This window comes from Melanostigma gelatinosum (assembly GCF_949748355.1).
Source record: "Melanostigma gelatinosum genome assembly, chromosome: 12".
NCBI lineage: Eukaryota > Metazoa > Chordata > Actinopteri > Perciformes > Zoarcidae > Melanostigma > Melanostigma gelatinosum.
This window is the reverse complement of record NC_136645.1, coordinates 7,648,147-7,669,780: the sequence shown is the minus strand read 5'-3', so window position 1 is coordinate 7,669,780 and position 21,634 is coordinate 7,648,147. Positions and strand designations below refer to the sequence as shown.

General features: G+C 40.2%; 1 protein-coding gene across 1 annotated transcript in view; it reads right to left on the bottom strand.

Moving 5' to 3' along the window:
- Positions 1–11,354: 11,354 nt before the first annotated feature.
- The window catches only part of grid1a (glutamate receptor, ionotropic, delta 1a), a gene marked incomplete at its 3' end in the record, with an annotated part of 183,464 nt that continues 173,184 nt past the window's right edge, over positions 11,355–21,634 (bottom strand). The window contains exons 13-16 of the mRNA XM_079280878.1: positions 18,406–18,601; positions 16,950–17,116; positions 15,713–15,953; positions 11,355–11,792 (exon numbers count right to left, since the gene is read on the bottom strand). Of these exons, the coding sequence (XP_079137004.1) occupies positions 11,355–11,792; positions 15,713–15,953; positions 16,950–17,116; positions 18,406–18,601 (1,042 nt within the window). The remainder of the gene's footprint in view (positions 11,793–15,712; positions 15,954–16,949; positions 17,117–18,405; positions 18,602–21,634) is intronic.

Here is a 21,634-nt window from a genome sequence, read left to right as displayed (position 1 = left end):
TCATACCGGCCAGCAGATACTTGCTTTAATAGCTTGTACTTTCGTGTTCGTATTAGTAAGAAGCTATAGGTTAAATAGCCTTGATCAGTCGAATGGTTAATGTTACCGCCGTAAAGCAGCAACGTAGCGCATATCTGGATGAGCTTAATTTGAAATGCATGTAGTCTGAAGATGAGGTAGCCAGAGCATGTAAAGGCCCCAGACTTTGCTCCAGGCTGCCTTTCACTGTCCCAAAAGACTGCCTGTTAAACAGGGCTGGCACAAAACACTGTCATGTCTGCAGTGGGAAGGTGGTACACACGTTGGTGGGTCACATCTTAACAAGCTGAAATGATATTTAAACATTCCTGTCAGGTTTATTGTTGCTGTTTGGAAGACCACTCTTATACTTTAGGGTTTTCTGCCATATTTGAACGAGATAATAGTGGGTTAGCTCTGAGGTGATTGACAGGGGCTGTTCTTTTACAATGACAGGTCGTGTTAGTCGTCTAAACGCGCCATTGCAGTTGAACAGAACGATTGTAAAGGATGCTGAAAATGTCTTCAAACATTTTAGAATTATATTTCGGTCAAATCAAATGAGGATGTTTGACAGGCCAATTGAAGACAAACCCCATCAGTCTTAAAAACACGCCATTCACGAGCCGTTGGGTTACAATGAATACACACAGAAGATGTACGATCTGAGTACTCTAAATGATGACAATTGTGCCAGACAACCTGTGCAACAGTGTGCAATAATGAATGGTTACTCTGTTTGCTGTGATTTTAGCTTCTCCCTCCCCCTTTGTGTTTGTGCTGGGCCATGACGAGCATAGATAAGGCAGAACAAAATAGTGTTAGTTGTACACACTGCAATTTGTAATGTTAAAGTTATATATTGTAACTTTCAGGTATGCACCAACAAGACGAAACCATCCCGCTATTCATGATGAACAAAGGGCCGACTTCCTACAGCCGTGCCACTAGTGTGACTAAAGATAACTCCTCAATAGTCAAGTGATTTAAACGCAATCCCTCAGAAAGATTCAAATCAAAGGGAGCAAAGTTGTTCAGTACATCCGTGACAATTATCAACACTCAGTAGAAAAGTGCCAAACCTGATTTCAATGCTCATAATCTGAAGTATAAGAAACTATAACTGGCTCATAGTGACAAGAGAATAGGATTCACAGATTGCTACAGTCCAGTACGTTAATGGACGGATGTGTATGATGAATAATATTAGAACAGCAGATTGATGGATCTCTGAGTTCAAAATAAATCTCCAAAATAAATCTCCTGCTTATTAGAAATCCTCAAAAAAAAGTGTGTATGTGTTTTTTTGTTTTTTTTGTTCAGACAGTTAACCCTACTGCTGTCTCTGCACTTGAGACACATGCTTTAGAAATAGAATCTTCAGGCAGGCTGCAGGGGAAGAAGAAGTGTATCGGAACTCATACAGTATGCACAACAACCTGTTGGCAAGCAGAGCACCTCTTTCCCAAACATGCAGAGACAAAGAACCTCTGAATACAAACATTCAACACAAAACTAGTCAGAGAGAAGGAGGCATTTTTAGACATATTTGAAGAGACGGACATGGTGATGGAGAAAACGGATGGTAAGGAATCGAGACATATTGGGATTCAGCCCGCTCCCTGAGTTATGTCTGGTATTCAGTGAGAGAGAGCCTCTCTGGCACAGGGCATAAAACTTTCATAGGTCTGTCTGTGTTTCTCTTGGATTATTTATCAAATAGTGAGGAGTTGTTTATCGCACAGCTAATGCTGCTCTGCTCTGCTAGGAGCCCGGCAACTTTGCATATGTTGAGCCTCGTAATACATATCAATCTGTTTTCCAGCGACACGAAGAGAGAAAAAGGAGGGTGCCACATTCATTTAACATAAGGGCGGAATAAGGTGGCTGGTACGCAGCTGAACGAGAGAGTTCTTCCCCTGATGTTGTCTGGAGAAACACATGACGTAAATGATTTAATGAGGATATTATAAGGGATGGATATACAATACAGTGTTGTGATTCACCCGAGCTAAAAGGCAACGGAGTCGGCACAATTAACGAAAATACCAAGCAAAGCAGTCCCACAGAAACAAGAGACCTCCAGGTATCAAAAGCAGTGTCTGTTGTTGAGGTAATCGCAGGTCATTGCTTATTGACCCTATTGAGCTCGGAGGGCATTGTTCTGGCTTCACAACAAAATCATTATCTCGTCCTAATTAATCCCATTATAAGCCACGTACAGATCCTCGAGGGCTGTGTGTTGGAGAGAGGGCGAGGCATCCTGCAGCACTGACCTGCCACAAGAATAATAAGATATTATCACGTTGCTACAGTTAATTAACAATTCCACAGCTAGAGCGAGTGATTCGCTATTTTCCCTATAGTTCATAGTCCCAATAATAAATCGAGTGAAAGGTAGTGCTACCTTGTATTGATCGTGCAGCAAAACCCTTTTACAGCCGCCATACTGCCAGACAGAAGACTCTGTAGTGTTGGTCCTGCTGCCATTTGAATGCATTGATACTGACTGCTGAGGCAGCTAGTCTCACCTAGAGGTGTCTTTGGAGTTTTCTTGTAAACATAGTTTCTGTTTGCATTCAGTGTTACTCACCGAAACACAGTGTGTGTCTTAAAGGTCTAATGAATGTGTTGAATGTTTCTCCTTCCTCAACATTTGCGAAGCCTTGAAAAATAATTGCAAGCAAGTAAACACGGATGTAACAATGCTGTCTTTTCCGCTGACATTATTGTAGCTAATTAAGAAACAGATGGGATAGTTTGTTGTGGGATGAACCTGAACTCATTTTATTGTGAACTAGTGGAGGAGATAGCAGGACATACGTGTAAAGATACTACATGAGAAAGCCATGATATTTATGATGTTGTTTTCCTCAATTGACCCCAGGTTGCATCTGGACACATGGTGTTCTTTCTCGGCATGTAAACACCTGAGCAGAAGCAGTATGGTTTCACATTTATGTACACCACTTGCTTTACCTCTGTATCTCTTTCTTAGGAGCTAATATAAATCAGGTGGTGAGAGGTTTGAAAACAGACCCCATATACCTGTATCAGGAAAACAACAGCAACGAGTAGTACTCGAGTTAGTGTCACAGCCAGGTCAAATAAAAACTCCCATAGACCTGAACACAAGGTACATAACACACGCTATACATACAGCATATGCTCAAACCTGCCATTTAAGCCCCCATAAACTGCAATGTATATAAAACATAAAACCTGGAGTACGTCCAGCCGCCTCAATCAAACAGATAATCAGTTGATTCAAGTATTGTCATTATTATGGCGTTACAATCTGTACACATGCATCGTCCTCTGACCCGGGACCCTGACATCGGTACAGGAAGAAGTCCCCCAAAAAAGCCTTTTAACGGGGAGACAAAAAGGAAGAAACCTGAGGGAGAGCAACAGAGGAGGGATCCCTCTCCCAGGATGGACAGAAGTGCAATGTATGTCATGTGTACAGAATGAACAACATAATAGAGCTACAACACATTCAATGCACATGCCATCAATTATTCATAAACTGAGAGTAGTAAGCAGAATAATGATTCAATCATGACTACTCATTATAACAGCAACAGTGGATATAGTAGAATAACAATGATAACAAAAGCAGTAATGGGATCGGCAGTAGCAGTGTGAATAATAATGATAGTAGCAGTGTGAATAATAATGACAGTAGCAGTGTGAATAATAATGATAGTAGCAGTGTGAATAATAATGACAGTAGCAGTGTGAATAATAATGATAGTAGCAGTGTGAATAATAATGATAGTAGCAGTGTGAATAATAATGATACTAGCAGTGTGAATAATAATGATAGTAGCAGTGTGAATAATAATGATAGTAGCAGTGTGAATAATAATGATAGTAGCAGTGTGAATAATAATGATAGTAGCAGTGTGAATAATAATGATAGTAGCAGTGTGAATAATAATGATAGTAGCAGTGTGAATAATAATGACAGTAGCAGTGTGAATAATAATGATAGTAGCAGTGTGAATAATAATGATAGTAGCAGTGTGAATAATAATGATAGTAGCAGTGTGAATAATAATGACAGTAGCAGTGTGAATAATAATGATAGTAGCAGTGTGAAAAATAATGATAGTAGCAGTGTGAATAATAATGACAGTAGCAGTGTGAATAATAATGATACTAGCAGTGTGAATAATAATGATAGTAGCAGTCTGAATAATAATGATAGTAGCAGTGTGAATAATAATGATAGTAGCAGTGTGAATAATAATGACAGTAGCAGTGTGAATAATAATGATAGTAGCAGTGTGAAAAATAATGACAGTAGCAGTGTGAATAATAATGACAGTAGCAGTGTGAATAATAATGATACTAGCAGTGTGAATAATAATGATAGTAGCAGTGTGAATAATAATGATAGTAGCAGTGTGAATAATAATGACAGTAGCAGTGTGAATAATAATGATACTAGCAGTGTGAATAATAATGATAGTAGCAGTGTGAATAATAATGATAGTAGCAGTGTGAATAATAATGACAGTAGCAGTGTGAATAATAATGATAGTAGCAGTGTGAATAATAATGACAGTAGCAGTGTGAATAATAATGATAGTAGCAGTGTGAATAATAATGACAGTAGCAGTGTGAATAATAATGATAGTAGCAGTGTGAATAATAATGACAGTAGCAGTGTGAATAATAATGATAGTAGCAGTGTGAATAATAATGACAGTAGCAGTGTGAATAATAATGATAGTAGCAGTGTGAATAATAATGATAGTAGCAGTGTGAATAATAATGACAGTAGCAGTGTGAATAATAATGATAGTAGCAGTGTGAATAATAATGACAGGAGCAGTGTGAATAATAATGTCAGTAGCAGTGTGAATAATAATGATAGTAGCAGTGTGAATAATAATGACAGTAGCAGTGTGAATAATAATGATACTAGCAGTGTGAATAATAATGATAGTAGCAGTGTGAATAATAATGATAGTAGCAGTGTGAATAATAATGATAGTAGCAGTGTGAATAATAATGACAGTAGCAGTGTGAATAATAATGATACTAGCAGTGTGAATAATAATGATAGTAGCAGTGTGAATAATAATGATAGTAGCAGTGTGAATAATAATGATAGTAGCAGTGTGAATAATAATGACAGTAGCAGTGTGAATAATAATGATAGTAGCAGTGTGAATAATAATGACAGTAGCAGTGTGAATAATAATGATAGTAGCAGTGTGAATAATAATGATAGTAGCAGTGTGAATAATAATGACAGTAGCAGTGTGAATAATAATGATAGTAGCAGTGTGAATAATAATGATAGTAGCAGTGTGACCACGGCAGGAGGCAAGACCACAGTCCAGATATAACCACGATCCATAGAAACCTGTGAGGCGAAGTGAGAAGCGAAGTCAGTAATGTGCGTTAATGGGACATGAATACAGACAAAAGGAGAGAGAGAAGAGGAGAGAGGAGCTCAGTGTGAAGTCCCCCGGCAGTCTAGGCCTATAGCAGCGCATATCTAGGGGCCGGTCCAAGGCACACCAGAGCCAGCCCTAACTGTAAGCTTAATCAAAAAAGAAAATCTTAAGCCCACTCTTAAATGTGGTGAGTGTGTCTGCCCCCCCGGACTGAAATGGGAAGCTGGTTCCACAGAAGAAGAGCTTGATAACTGAAGGCTCTGGCTCCAATCCTACTCTGAACCACAAGTAACCCCGCATTCAGTGAGCGCAGCTCTCTCGTGGGGTAGTGTGGTACTATAAGCTCCTTCAGATATGATGGTGCCTGAACAATTAGGGCTTTGTAGGTGAGGAGAAGGTCATTCAGCCATCTTGTATTTTTTTACTATATATTGTATGTTGATGGCCGCAGATATTTTCACTCTGCTCCCACTTGGGGAATATTTTTCTTACTATGCTGTGAGATGACCTTCTGACCAGGCCGGGAGGCCGTTTGTAAATGAAGGCATTATGCTCAAGTCTAATGTATTTGCTTCAATAGAACGAGGCAATCTCTCGCGTTTAGGTACCACATTTGAGAAAACACTCTCCAAATTATTTCCACAACTCTAACGCAAAGAAAAGTTTGTTTAAAAGTTTGGATATTTTATGCAGTCACATTTAAGAAACAGCTACTGTTGGTGGACTGCCAAATAGTTTAATAAGAACAGAAAATACATAATTTAACGGTAAAGCACTTTACCAACATGATATAACACTGTGTAACACCTGAGCTCTGCAGAGGCCTTTTGCCTCATGAAAAATTCAACCCTTTTTAAACAACAGTGTTTCTTATTATAATGTCACGAATGAAATACAGTTTGCTTTGGCCAGTGTTTAAAGCAGTAAGTTCAGGCTTCTTCCAGTCCCAAAGGTTTACAGCATAACATTGTCCAGTGAAGTTGTATTCTGTTCTATTCCATCATCACATTGTGGTTTGTACCTGCATACAGTACCACTTGTTTTGCCTGCCAATGCATTAACAGAAGTTTAAGTCTACTGATAATCATGCAGTTGAGTTCACTGGTTTACAGTCATCGGAAGAATTAAAAAAATACAGGAGTAGGAAGTTGTATTTATTGCTGTTTATATGAAAAAGACAGCTGCTGGCAGCGGCTAGCGTAGCTGTTTCCCCTTCTTCTTTATGCTGAGCTAAATGAGCCGGCTGCTGGCTGTAGCTTCATATGTACAGACATGATATCAATCCTCATATCTAGCTAATCTCTCTCGGCTAAAACAGCAATTAATCAAATTTCCCAAATTGACGAAACTGTTCCTTTTAAAGTTATGTCAATTTGTTTCCTAATTAAAGCTCCCCATCTGCTATTCTTGTACTTTAAAGAGTGAATTATTGAGCTGTCTATATATGGCTATGTAGCTGACAGATGGACCTTAAAAAACACAAAAGAAAGATATTCAGCCTATATTGTTGGTAATCTGCACCCATGTTGTGTAGATCGTGTTTGTATGTTTTTCATTGTAGGATCAAGGAACGCTGACAGGCAGTTCTTATTCCAAGTCCTACATTTTGAAACCAAGCTCATGTCATGATAATTTAAAGTTTTGCGAGCAAAAAAAAGGCAAAGAGCTTCCTTTAGGACAAGAAAGCGCTGCATGCAGTTTAAGGTGCGCTGGCCCAATGAATGGATAACAAAAGCTGCAGAGGCAGTCTGGACAGACGGTCAGTGATCTCCCCGCAGGGTAAAATAGAAGTTATTTTAGAGCAGATTGCCTCACACTGCCCAAACGAGCTAATTATACAGACGATCCATGCGAGTCATGTGTGGCAGAAATGTATAATCGCAAAGGCCGACTGTTAAAATGTGCTATGTGAAGAACTGATAGAGATTTTTGTTTTACAAGTAATGAGTCCATTTGGACATTTTCTTCCATGCACAGTACAATATCTATATTTAAAAATTGAAGAAACACATGTATTCATTTTACTCTGTGTTACGCAATATGTAAAAATCGACTTGTTTTAACACATCTTCAATAATCGCTTCAGATGAAAGTAATCTCGGTAGCTCCTCCGGGGAATTGGATTAGTTGCTTTATATTTTGCTGAATATGCAGAGCTTCTGTATGTTCTGTATTTGATGTGGAGGTGCAAAAGGCCGTGTCATAAGATGAGTCATGAAGTGGTGGCAGTGGACTGTTTGTGTTGGGCAAAAACAGGAAGTACGTCCTTGACGGGACTCGGCCCTGATCTCAGAACGAGGTCAGTGGTTCCTTTGAGCGCCGCCGTGGAGACTTTCCAGCGTCGCTCAGCACCACGTGTCAAAGACTGGCAGGCAGGTCCGCCGGACAGGAAAGGTTTCCGAGGGCAAATCAACAACCTAAACACACATACGAGTGCAGACAGATCTCCTAACTCGAGTACTCTGAAGTGTGTGCACACGCACAAACTTCAGGGAAGCAATTTTAAAGTCCGTGGGAAGTTTTGGGGCACAGTGCAGCCAAGTGAAGCCACCTTTGTTATTACTAGAAAAACGCAAACAAGCGCTCTCCGACCAGTGCGTGAACCCCACCAGGTCACGTGCCACACCAGTCAACATCTTTAGCAGTGAGGGAGCGTGTCCTTGTTGCTGCAGTCCTGACCTCTCCGGGAATTTGCTTTGTTTTCACCTGGGAAAAGTCTTTGCCCCGAGGTGAAACTGAGCAGATGAGGATTCCATGTGTGTGAGAGGAGGCACACGTTGGTCTGCCACACCAGTGTGGGTCAGTGGCTGCATTCGTACACAGCAAAAGCAATCACCTTCTAACTCACAACACCTCCCCAAGTAGCAGCATTGCTGAATGATGGAGTCGTGGTACCGTTGATGATGATAATGGCAACACCTGTTTCACTTGCATCAGTGGCGACGGTGACAAATTGCACTTGTTAAATTTGCAACAATCTCTTCTCACATTGCAAATGTGCAGCTGCTGGAACACTGGTCACAGCAAACTTCTTCAGCAGATTTCTTCAGCTTCAAAATCATTTCAGCAGTACGGGGCTCAGTGACAACATTTAGTGAAGTTGGTGAGGTTGTGTTACCAGCAAGACGGAGGCTTTTACTTTATAGAAAAGACCTGGCTCTTTACCACCCGTTAAATATCTAGTTTACAGGGGGAAAACAACTTTACAATTGAATACTTTTCACAGACTAAACGCAATCTAAATGTCATTAAGCGGGTTGTATAGAAAGTGTAGTTGATGTGTTAAGCCATTAACATGGCGCGCAGGTCTTTCCCTGAGACCTTACTGCATTTCTCGACGTGATTTAAATGAGCTGCTCTGCTCACTGTAGACGCAGTAAAGTCCATTTAATTGAGTTGCTTTTTCTCTGATTGTTATATAATTGATAAAACTGGACAACAATATTCCTCAGTGGTGTTCACCCTGTGACTGTTTTGATCTACTTGCTTTATTAGTCAAATTAAGTGTTGAACACCTGGGAGACAGACGGCCACGTTTCAGTCATGGACATTCGTCACAAGTGTGTACTCACTGTTGACCGTGGAAACAAATCCATGTAATGTCAATTAACCAGAAATATTAAGCTCACTATTTCTTACATCTTTTTCGATATGTCTTTAAAACAAAGCCACCTTTTTCTTGATTGGGGCCTCAGGTTGCACTTGCAAGAAGTTTGATTGATGAGTTGTTTTCTCCAGTGGCAGCCTGTAAGATTTGTGGTTTATAAACGGGCATCAGCAGTTGGCTCTATGTGCAGCAGGTCAGGCAAATAATCAGGAGAGTGGGGAGGAATGTTTTGTTTGTCCAAACCATCGCTCTACGTTTGTTTAAATCTTACTAGCTGGAGGAAATTCTGCACGATATGATCCTAAATCTATATCGCCATATTGTTAAATTTTTCTGTAGAGATAAATGTAATCATCATCTTTACGTGAGGACATGACATTTTCTCACGCCTTTTTTTTTTTGTCTCTATCATTTACAGTTTGACCAGTTTAAGATTCTGGACCTCTGGACTGGAGTTAAATCTGAATGGCAGGTTGAACATCTGGTTAGATGTTCAAGGTATGCTTAGTTTAATTATATGGTATTCATTGAAAACTTTAGCAAAGTAAGCTTGGTAAGAGATGTCCAACCTGAAGGCTGCATTCCAAAACTCCCATGTCCATGTGGACGTCTCATGCTGCGACTGCCAATGTGGATGAAATGAGATTGTCAATTGGTATCAATGGGCAAAAGGGACAGTATTATTGATTTGGGGTATTCTGCTTTCTCAATCCCAGTTGTTGGTTTGAACTGATACACATTTAAGGGTATTTAGATACATGAACCAACAAACGACAGATCTGACAAATCATCATTTTTTATTTTTTATCCAAAAATAAATGCTGTTTTTACGGCTTAACACACCGGGCAACTTCTTTCAGGCGAGTTTCGATTTTGTCATAAGTACTTTCACATAGAACCAGCATATTATGCATCAAAGAACTACTTTTTTTCAGAAGTGGTTATATCCGCAGAGATTTTGCATCAGGAATAAAGGCATCAACCAATCGCTTTGTGTGGAACGGATCTATTCAAGTCGTGCACGATAGTGTACAAAGTCACGGAGGCGCCATAGTCGAAGCCACGCAAGCAAACTTAATTATTTCTTTCAACCTTGACAAAGGCAGCACATACCAGATCCACTCCTTCTGCTTTTTACCTTTCACAATAAAAGCCCTGACCATATATACTGCATAACTCACCCAGAGCATTTTGATAAAAGGAAACTCAATAAAATAGCTCACAGTAGCTTAGGCTATACAGCAATTTACCTCAGACAAGACTGCCGGGGCAGATGCTGCTTTGGATCAATAAGACCACGATAGTTGGTTCTCTGCATGTGCAAATCTATTCACACCCTTTATTGAAAAAGTGTCACAAGAATCGCTTATGAGCAGGCAAGTATTCAGTATTTTTGTGTTTATTCGTTCATGTGTTAAAGGCCTAAAACTGATACTCAAAAGGTATTGTTTCGTGCTGCAAGAACAAAGTGTCATTTGCAGGAAAACATGTGTTCTTGTAATAAGCACGGTCTCGAAAAAAATAAATAAAGAGGTAAATGGAGAAAATGCAATTAGCCGGAGATAAGAAAAAGGCTGATTATCATGCAGTTGTTGCCTTGCAAACAGTATTTTGCAAATACAACTTGAGCAGTTTTTCCCCCGAATATTTAAAAGATCAACTTATCACTTAAAAACTTTCAATAAAGCTTAAAAAATTGAAATAATATGCTCTATTTCAGGCTTTCATTTCCCTCATAAACACACAATTGTTTCAGCGATCCCATAGTCACAGATACACACTGACAGCATGGCACCAACACTCTCAATATGTTTTCAAGCACACGTCTGTTTTTTGTATAATACGTTTTATTTTTTTCATATGAAACAAATCAATTCTTCCAATGTCTTTTGAAGTGTGAAATGTCTTTTTCAGCATGAATTCTCACAGTACATTCAGTTAATGTTGATCTGAAAGAAAACGTCTTTGAACTTGGCACTTAGAAAACAACCACAAAGAATTGTCACCTTTATTGATTTAGAACAAAATTTACAAAGCAATTCAAACAGTCATTTTTTTAATTACTTTTATGTTTTTTAAACTCAACTGTTGAGAATATTCAAAATACTCTTTTTAATGTTGCTTCTCTCTCTCTTTGTACTTACAAATATGTACATTAAAGACGACGTCGGGTCACATGTCGTCCCACTGACTCTTCATCACTGGTAATAAAAAGCCTTTTTAAGTGTGTTATTTATATCTCTTCACTCTGTTAGCACTCTGTTTCGCGCTCCGCTATCTGTTTGAGCGTGAGTGTCTGTGAGTGGTCGGTGTGCTCAGATGGATGTCCCGTGGCTTGGCTCACGGGCTTCTGGGATGGGTCCTCTTGGCACTGGTTGGTAGGACATCGGCATGGGTGTCTTGATTGGGCTCTGCCGGAAGAGCCCCCCATTGGGTGCCCTGTGTTTGCAGCGGATAGAGGGCATGGTGGCACTGCTGAGGGGCAGGGGCAAGGTCCTGCCAGTGGCTGGGCCCAGTGTCCTTCCTGCCCCATGACGCTCCTGGAGGAAGGTGGACACAGAGAGCCGCGGCGGCCCCCGATGAGCTGGGTAGTCCCGAGCAGACAAGGCCTCTAGGGACTGGCTGGGCTGCATGCTGCCAATGTCCAGGGCAGAGATCTCGATAGACTGGCCTGGCAGCTGTTTGTGGGCCATGTCCTCGTCCAGGAGGCTGTTCAAACGATGGTGGACCTGTTCCAGGTTCACCTCTTTGTCCTAAGGATATATGAAAAGAAAGGCAGAGCCACAGAGCGTGTGTGGAATAAAAGAGGCCAGGAGGAAGGTTTTAATTGAAGGGAGAGCATGAATGTCATTAAAGAAGAGTGTGATAAAGAAAGAATGAATGTGCCGTGAAACGGATTAGGAGGTTATAGGAAAGAATAGGACGGGGATAGAGAATGAAAGGAGACAGAGAAAGACAGGTTACAATGGTTGTTTCAGCATCACCATCATGACCAGTTTACATGCAGTGCAGTCTACTTATTGTCATTATTTTTGCGCTCACATGAGTTTCACGGGTGCTAAAATAACACTCTAGTTAGTTTCAACTTTATTGAAGAAACCCCAATATATTCATTGATGTTATACTGGAATTTTTCAAGCAGCCCACATCAAGAGAGACATTATCTTAAAACACAAAATCTTGAATATTGAGGTCTTAAAAGGTAATTTCTCCACTTCTGAAATGAACTCAAATGAAGATGTCTCTTCATGCAGAAGTGTTTACATTTTCTCCACAATCAGGTGACCACACATCTGCATTGGATTGACTCTTGCATGAAGAGCATCTGCTGTTGACAAGACAGGCTCCAATGGACACACAGATCCAATGAATCAGACTTTGTGACACAGTCAAATCTAAAAGAAGACAAAGTCGTTCATGTCACTCGATCGAAATAATCTAAATTATATTTAAGAATCTTTAAATCGATTCCTATTTTTTTCAAAAACACACATATGGGAGAGGGGAGGGAGAAGCCAACTACAAGGCAAATCATTATTTATCAGACACATATTGGCTGCACCCTGCCCTCCACACAGCAATACTTTATTCCATCATCATGCACTGAAGTCACACTGAAGACAGACGAAACAAAAAAAGCCAAATAACAGGAGACACCATGGGGTGAGATGACAAATGAAGCAACAACAATCTACCCCATGCCCCGCCCCTTCACCCTGACGCAGCCAATGACCATCCAGTACAGTGCAGTCAGGCCTCTCCTGACCTGTGTCAAGAGCCTCGGCCTCCTCCCAGTCTCTCTGTCTGTCTGTCCATATGTGCCGCCTCCCTTCTGGTGAAGCGCTTGTTATGTCATTATATGTCAATGGACCAGAAACCCTTTCCAGACCGTAATCCTTAGTCACCTGCTGAAGATCACAGACAATGATACATAACCAAAACGGTCCCTTGTGAATCCGATCATTGACATATAATTGCAATAGAATAGTAAAAGATATAGTTTGACATTTTGAGAAATCCTCTTATTGGCTTGCCTCTCGAGAGTTAAAGAAGAGATCTTCACCACTCTCATGCCTGTGCGTTGTGTACCGAGCTGTGAAGTGCCGGGAGCAGTTTCAGGCGACCCTGGTTCCAGTTTGATTACTTTCTTTAGAGACGATGTTAGGAAGCTGACAATTGGAGCACTTCCTTGGCTTGCCAAGGCTTGCCGATTCAGTTTTCAGATTTGTAAAAGATCAACCTGCCGATTCCAATTTAAGAACTCTAATTGGCCGCAAGGCTCAATTTTTTTCACTGTCCCGAAGAATAATTGCAGCTGCCCCATATTCAGTGTAAACCTTCCTTGTTATTGTCATCTATAGCGGGTATTAATTCACACAATTGAAATTATAAGGAAGTAAATTATTGTATTTTAATTCTGTATTATTAGCTGCTTAGAGTTAGTGTGAGGTCATAATTTCCTCGCAAATATTTATTTTATATTGCTGTGAAAACATCTCCATCAATCAACTGTATTTTTGGAAGTTTGTCGCCAAAAACTACATTTTACAAGATTACTTTTTAACGCATCATAACGGTATAATTTGACTTTGCCCAAAAGTCCTTTCTACTGAAGACAACTTGAATGCATCAAAATGCGGTCACTGTGATAACTCTGAGCAGCATGTCTGATTCAGTTGGTTGTCCCTCCGTGGCTCATTTTGGACAGCAGTTGTGACAATTTGTGCAAATGCTGCGGCCACCGACACGTTGTGTGTGTGTGTGTGTGTGTGTGTGTGTGTGTGTGTGTGTGTGTGTGTGTGTGGCTGTAACATTACTGTCTCTGTTGACTGTGTGCTGACTTTAAACAGTCAAGTGGCACATGTCTGTAAATCTGACCGGCAAGAAATCATAAATATGAGACTGATCATGGCTGATCAGCAGAAACTCAATCGGTGCATCTTTAATAGTAATCACCTCATCTAACTCCCGGCACGAAAACAAAAAAGGCTATTTCCCAAAAAAGTCAAACTTTTCCTTTGTATCGCTGATGTATACAGCTTTGAAGTAGGTTTTGTTTAAAATGGCTGTCATAATGTCCACATACTGTATGTTTGTGCTGTCATGGTGCGAGCAATGCTTGGAACAATTTAAAGTGATACTCCACCACAATCTCATGAATATTAAACACTTGTTCTGCACAGGCTTGAAAGGTAACTTTTCAAAAAACAAGTTTGCTGTGAAAGCTGCTGTAGTCGGCTTGAATTCATGGTAAGAAATGTTATCATCCTCAAATAACAAAAACAACTGAAGGCTATTTAACAGTATGAAAGTTGCAAATTCTAACATTTAAAAGTTTGACTCAAATAATTCTTGCTTTATAAAAGACTTCATTCTATATTGGGGTTGCTAATGCTATTTTTTAAATGAATTATGAATCTGTCAATGAAGTTTTTGATTGGTCTATTAAATGTTATCTTAACTTTGTCAGGCAGTCTCGTAGAAATTGTTGCCAGATAATTTTCTGTTGCTCAACTAATCTACTTAAACATTTATCTTGTTTTTATCAACTAATAATCAACTCGTCATTTCGGCAACAGTTACTTTTTACAATAAGATTTCAAGCCTGTAGAGAGCGTTTAACGCTCGAGGATAACATTTTGGGTGGAAAATCGCTTGAAAACATGTCTACAAACATAATAATGGAGCACATGACCATGAGATTATACTCTTGTTCTATAAATAAGGAGACAGGGATGTTTTGTCTCTTGTGAATCTCACATGACAGCCGTATGTGGTTATTATTCGAGCAGCTGCACACAAAAACTGAAATAGGAATCAACAGCAGTAAGTCAAACGCAATGCGTCAAAAAACAGCACGGGTGGAGTTTGATTTACTGTGTCTTTTCGGGACAGGACTGGATCTTTAATGGGTGTCCTCAGACAGTGATTCTCATTTTAATGTTGGGACTGCCAAGTCAAGCAAGTCAATGCTCAGATTCTTTGCTATCTGCTTTTGCTCACACTTTAGTTTAGGGATCCATGTCAAGCCTTAGTTGTCTGGACGCCTCATGCAGAGGGGCTGTCCAGTTGACAGCAGCGAGATGAAGTCGGAGCTCTAAAGTATTAAGACTTGAATGGATTAGCTAAAGAGAGCTATTGTACAACTGAAGCACTTATTGACTCAGAAGTACAATTTCAGTATGTGGCTTTTGAATTTGCAATTCAACATCATGTACTGTTATCACTTCAGCTGCGGTTTTCTCACATGAGCACCAGAGACTGCGATTGTCTGTTTAGGCAATTCATGTTTTTACGTGTCAGTATGAGAGAATCACAGAGAGTGTGTTTGCGAGAGAAGCCTCAGATGTCCCTAACAAAGCACCCCGACCTCTCTCCCAACATGAGAAGGAATGAGTAGATTGATCACACGATGTCTGGACTATCATCAGGGGCACACCTATTATAACTGGGTGTACTGCAGCTCTACTAAATCGGGGCTGGTGTCAGCGCCTGCTGGATCCATAAAGTAGAGTGTGGCAGTGGCATCTCTGGGCAGGACCGGGGGGCCCGGGGGTCTGGGTCTCGACCAGGGTCTTGGTGGTGCAGGTGGACCCGTGGTGTCCACCATGGACCGGTTCTGGGTTAGCAGGCTTGGGACTGGACCCTGGCCCGATGAGATGTCGGTTGTCACCTCTTTGGGCTGCTCTCTCCGGCACGGGTTGCTGTTCCACCAGGTCTCCAGTGCAGCCACCAGGAGGGCCAGCAGCAGCCCGGCAGCCAGGATGCAGAAGACGCCGGCAAAGCTGTGGAGACGCAGCGCCCGGCCCTCCGGCTGGGCGTCTGCGTGGCTCTGCAGGTCACAGCGGCCTTTCCTCGGCCACCATTTCTGCTTCAGGATGTCAAGGTCCCCTTTTTCCTGAAGCTCCAATATCCTGTGGAGAAGAAACACAAGTAGCTACTTCACACAAAGTGGGGGCAGAGTTTCGTGTAATGACAGCACACGGCATTGGGCAAATCTTACATCATAATATTATAGCATTGATTCAGACACGTTAAATGCTGGCTAATCAAATCAGAGTAGAAGATTAAATCATTTCTGAGGAGAAACATGAAGGAAAATGAATACAACTGCTCTGCATGACTATAATTACTTGATAATACTGTGTTAATGTACTGCAATAGCATTGATTGTCAGCTAACTAAAGACCCATTGTGGCAATAATTGTATTAAAAGCTGCAGTTTGCAATAAGTGTTGTTGACGCATGGTTGAAACAATTTACAATTCCTAACCAGAGCTCAATGACCGGTTTTATGTAAACAAGGAAAAGAAAAGCAATGTCAGCTTCAACATTAATTGGTTTCAAATCAAATTGTACGCGTGGAAACAAAGATGATCAAATACTCGAGTCAGCTCATTAGTTCGTGTGCAGAGAGGAACGGATGCTTGTTGTTGAGGAGAACGACGACGGCGGAGTTCAAACTGAGGCGCTGAGCCTGTCCCATCGGAGCGGTTAGCTTTCTGCATAGTCATTATTCAACCTCTTCAACAGTGACTGGCACATTCACCCAAAGCCAAAGGAAGACAATGACTCACAGCTTTTGACATTTACACTCATGGAACCCCTTCAAATATTCACTGCTTCTTTCCGGCAAGTCATGAATTTAAAGATCTTTCACCGAGGCACTGTTTGTAGTTTTCAGGGTAATCCTGGGACGGTGTTAACCATGAATTTATATTTTTTGTGTGCTGCCTTGATTTAAAAAAAATCACTTCTATCAGTCTTGTACTATGAAGGGAAAAAAGTTGTAACACACTGCGGTTTTCCTTAAATGAATTAAAACAATTTACAGGTTGAAGGATACCAATATCAGGAAATATCTTCTGGTTCCATTACCGCTGAGCTAAAAATATACCAAACATACGTACGTCTGAGAGAAGAGGTCTCTGTAAGGACTGCCATGCTGCAGGGCTATGCCGTAGCCTCTGGTGCTCATGCTGTTGCCTGCTACAGTCAGTGTGCAGTCGTCATCTGTCAGAGCAGCGTACTCTAACACCGCCATGTCCCACAGAAAGGCATACGACTCCTGCTTTGCCTGGATAGTTCAACAGAAGACATACAAAGGATGAAATCGTGGAAGATGAGTTTTTATAGCGGAGCGAGCTTAGCTGAGAAACCTCGATGCAAATAAGTGCACAAACCCCCAGCATCATATACAGTATAATTATCACACTGATTAGCACATTATTCGATTTCTTTACAAAGTTTATGAAAATAGTTGCATCCTTTTTTATATTCCTCTGGGTGGAGCATATTTTTCAGAGACACAATCATGTGCTGAAGCCTCAAGCGCACACTGTGGATAATATGGAGAACAACTGCAGCTGAAAATCTGTCTGAAATCCTTCTGGACCTTTTTCTGTTAATTTTTTGATGCACTTCCTTGGCTTTTGTTCCCCGTGGTGTGACTTCAGCCGACGTCTTCCACGATAAGGCTGTGCTCTCAACAAACACAGCTGAGCTGAATGTTCACCTCATTAGGACTGCACAGGGCTCTCAAGTTCACTCGGCTTTGATAAATAAACGCATACCGGAGAAATCACATTCCCAACAAACTATAACACCGATGTCAGACTGAGGCACTTGCAGGAGTTTGTGGGCTTTGAGAAGCACTGTAGTAATCCAGCAACTGTCACTAAAATGGCTTCTTCTCTTCAAAAATGTTTGAAGTGGGATTTAAAACTGAGAATATTAGTTTTTAATTCATGTATGTGTAGTGCAAACTGGCCTGACTACGCTGAATGCGGTTAGCTGCTTAAATAATAAAGCAGTTTAATGACAAGTGCATACAAACTCTGTAATCTGTTCAATTACGATTATTCTTCAATCTGGTGTTTGTAAGTGTGTGCTGATTTTTTAATATGTTAAAAGGGAAATATGAATTCAGTACCACACCATTTTCGAGAATAATTGAAAACCACAATGCAATAGATTAAAGAACCGCTTTACCTCTGCCTCTGTGAATCAGGAACAGTAATTATTTAACCAACTTACGTTTTGTTCCTACCTGGAGGTGTGAAAGTAAAAAGCTATATTTCATGAGCATCAAGGCTGAACATGTGTTTTGCAGTATTCTCTCTGAGCTGAAGATGTAATTACATTATGTTTTTAAATAAAACCGTGATGTATTTTAATAAATGTATTAAATCAGGTTTCACATAATTAACTCTTCAGAATCAACTGGTTTGATTAAATCTGACTTTTCATATCGCTGTTTGAGGATATGAAGTGTACAAAGTCTACAGAAGTCTAATAACAACGGCAGCATTAGTATAAAGTGTTCCGACAACATTTTATTAATGAACAACCAAGATAAATATTCACCTTCTTGATTCCCTCGGATGGGCTGGAGACGGAGTTCTCAAAGGCGTTGTTCTTGTTGATGGTCTTCCAGAGCTCAGCAAATGTGCTGTCTTGCTCCAAAGGGTTGGTTCCTTTAGCCTGGAAATACTCGTACACAGCCGAGTCCCTGACTGTCCCGTAAACAACGTCCACCTGCTTGGACAGGTCCTGGAACGACCTATAGTTAGGGTCAAATTAGTGCGTTCGTTTAAATAATTTAGGAAAACTGGGAATAATCCTTTAAAAAACCTTGTCCAGAAACACAATTATATGAGTAGCTGAAGGAATATGACTGGTGTGAAAATGTAAGTATACATGTATCAAGCTAAAATTACTGCCTAGCAGTTTGACTGCAACATGACCGGCAATCTACCCAAAAGATGACTGACTTCCGTGACTGGTATTCGGTTGATATGTTTGACATGCTGCTATGTGCATTTGCTCCATGTCCTTAGAAAAACAACACATTAAAGTAGCACCAGCATGTTTCTATAACTAGGACTGTCTTCTCACTAATGCCCTCCAAAATGAGAGAATCAATTAGCTCATCTCAAGAAAATTATGCTGGACAGAGCAGTGAGGGAAATAACTGATTAGATATTGCATTGTCTCCCTCTTATTCTGTCAGAATAAAATGCCATCTTTACTGCAACGAGTAAAATATTCTGCTTGAATTTTATAGCAGCTTGCTTTTAAGTAACTATACAGGCACATGCACATGTTGAACTACAGATTTGAGATGAAGTTATAAACATTATAAATATTTAGATCCTCCAGCTGGAGTAACTAGAACTTATAAAAGAGGTGGAAGGACAAGTTTAGTAGGAACAAATATGAAAAACAAGAGACAGATGGCACCGTGTCCAAATTACAAAGGTATAACATCGGGCAATGGCTGTTTGAAGTAGACACTGTTTATACACAGAGGATATCTGTCACCCATTTATCCTTGTTTGCCTTTTTTTCATCAATACAGAGAGGTCCAACCGGGCTCATTAGCTATGATGGCGGAATAAAGAGTGAAATAAGCAAAACCCCATTATTTCTCCCTCTCTGCCATGCACAGCTACAGAGACACAAGCTGGTAAAGAATATCCTTTTCTTCTTATTTGTGCATGTCACTCATTTCTAATTTCCCACAACTGTTGGAATCAAAGGATCAGTGACAGTTGGTCATGGTTATATTTCGCTAAAATAAATGCAAAATTGACCACAGCAGTTACAACTAAAGCAACATTTAAAACAATACCGAAAGGCTTCAGAAAAAGAGTTCACTTAATTAGCATTAATCCATGTAATATCCTGGAGGACAAAAAAAGTTATGAAACTCATCAGACTCTTTTGCTCCCTCTCACACATATAACACAGTTTATACCTCTGTGTCCCAAGGCGTGGGTGTTCTGTCAAGACTTATGTACAGAAAAGAGGAAAAACAACATGCAGTGTTTAAAGAAAATGTCTAATATGCAAATAATGGCTTAAGTAACTATTTTCAGACCAAGTTGTTAATTGTTTTACACCAATTTAATGACTAACGCACACTTTGAAACAGGCAAGGGCAATCTCACATGCCCACAGACTCAGTGAGAAGCATTTACATTGACTGCAAAAGGAGGTTATACATTCTCTGAACAGGTCGGTAGAAAACCAGTATCTGTAGAGTAGCAGCCTTATGGCAAAAAGAGAAGACGTTCATTGCAACAATGTTTTGATGTTTTTTTAAATGAAAGGAGCTGGACTACACCTTCACTCTATTTGTTTTGTATTGGTCAAGTAATATCTGTCACAATCTTCCCACGGTTTGGACGTAGCGGGAAGAAATTTCCACGATTGCAAATGTGGAGGTATATCCGCCCTCTTCTGTGAGAGGCCACCAGGGACAATTCAAATCGAAGTTATCATCTTTATGAAATGAGACATTACATTTAGAGATGAGCTTGCCAAGTTAAAGCAAAGTGTGATAAAACGATGGCGCCTAAAACTGAACAGTGAGTGAACCTTCCAGGCACAGTGCAACTGAAAGAAAAGAAAACTGCATATAATAATACAGCAATCCACATTCTCAAAGTTCCTTTGCTCCCATACTTGGGTTCAGACAGCACAGCTCTTCCACCTAAACCACATTACTCCAAGGCAGCAAGGTCATGGTTTTGTAGGCATCGTGTAAACATTTCAGCAAGTAGCTTTCCTTTTCCAAGCCACAGTCTGCTCATTTACATGCGATTAGTAAGTAAACAGTTTAGAGTCTACTTTCTCCGGTAAACAGAGATAGGGGGATTAGGGAAACCTGATTTCCCCAGGTAGACTTCCCCTTGAGAATGCTGATTGAAGATAATGACAATGATAAAGAAAATGAGAAAGAAAAAATTCAATTTTCCCTAATACCTGAGCTTTAGGTGTGTCTGTGGAAATAATAGGGCTAAGCTAACGGCTAATCCAGAGTTTTCCACCCTCTGCTTTGTGGTCAATTGCAACTGTGTTTTGTTGTTTGATTAACATTGATTTCATTAAAGATCATTGATGTGCCAGACATGCCCACTTTGATTGTGGGTAATGGTAAGACCCACTGACTGTTTCAGGATCTTGCAACAACATCAAGTGTTCAGGTAGCGAACCACAAGCAACTATAAAACCAGTGGTCAATTTCTCCATTCGGTCAAAGAACTCATGAGGTTGGATGTGAACTTATCCCTGTATTAAAAACAAGCAATCACTTCTCTACACGTTACTGCTCTGATGTGACCCCAGGCATACAAATTTAGGAGAAAAATCATTAGATCCTTCCAAAATGTTAATCAACCTGTTCCATATGTCCATTTTGGTTTTTTTCTTGACTAAACATACTAGAAAATTGAAGTCAGGGTCACGAAAGATTTTCCACAAATGTTTTTTTTTTTCTTTTTACATTTTGCAGACATTTAGCTGAGTATTCACTCTCAAGGATTATGTGATTGGGAAATGGAGCAGGTGAGTTCATTTGAATGGCCTGCTGCTCAGTAAGAGTGTCTCATGCATGTCAGGAAAGCAATGTGTCTCCCCTACCTTAGCTAGCATTCAATTGCAATGATTTGTTCTTCTCGCAAGAAGGAAAGCTACAAGCAAGCTATTGAATTATTAACTTTTTTTTTTTTTTAAGTGTATGCAAACGACTATACATCTCAGGTTGTATTGCCTTACATCTGCATAATTTCTAAACAATCGATTTAGATTA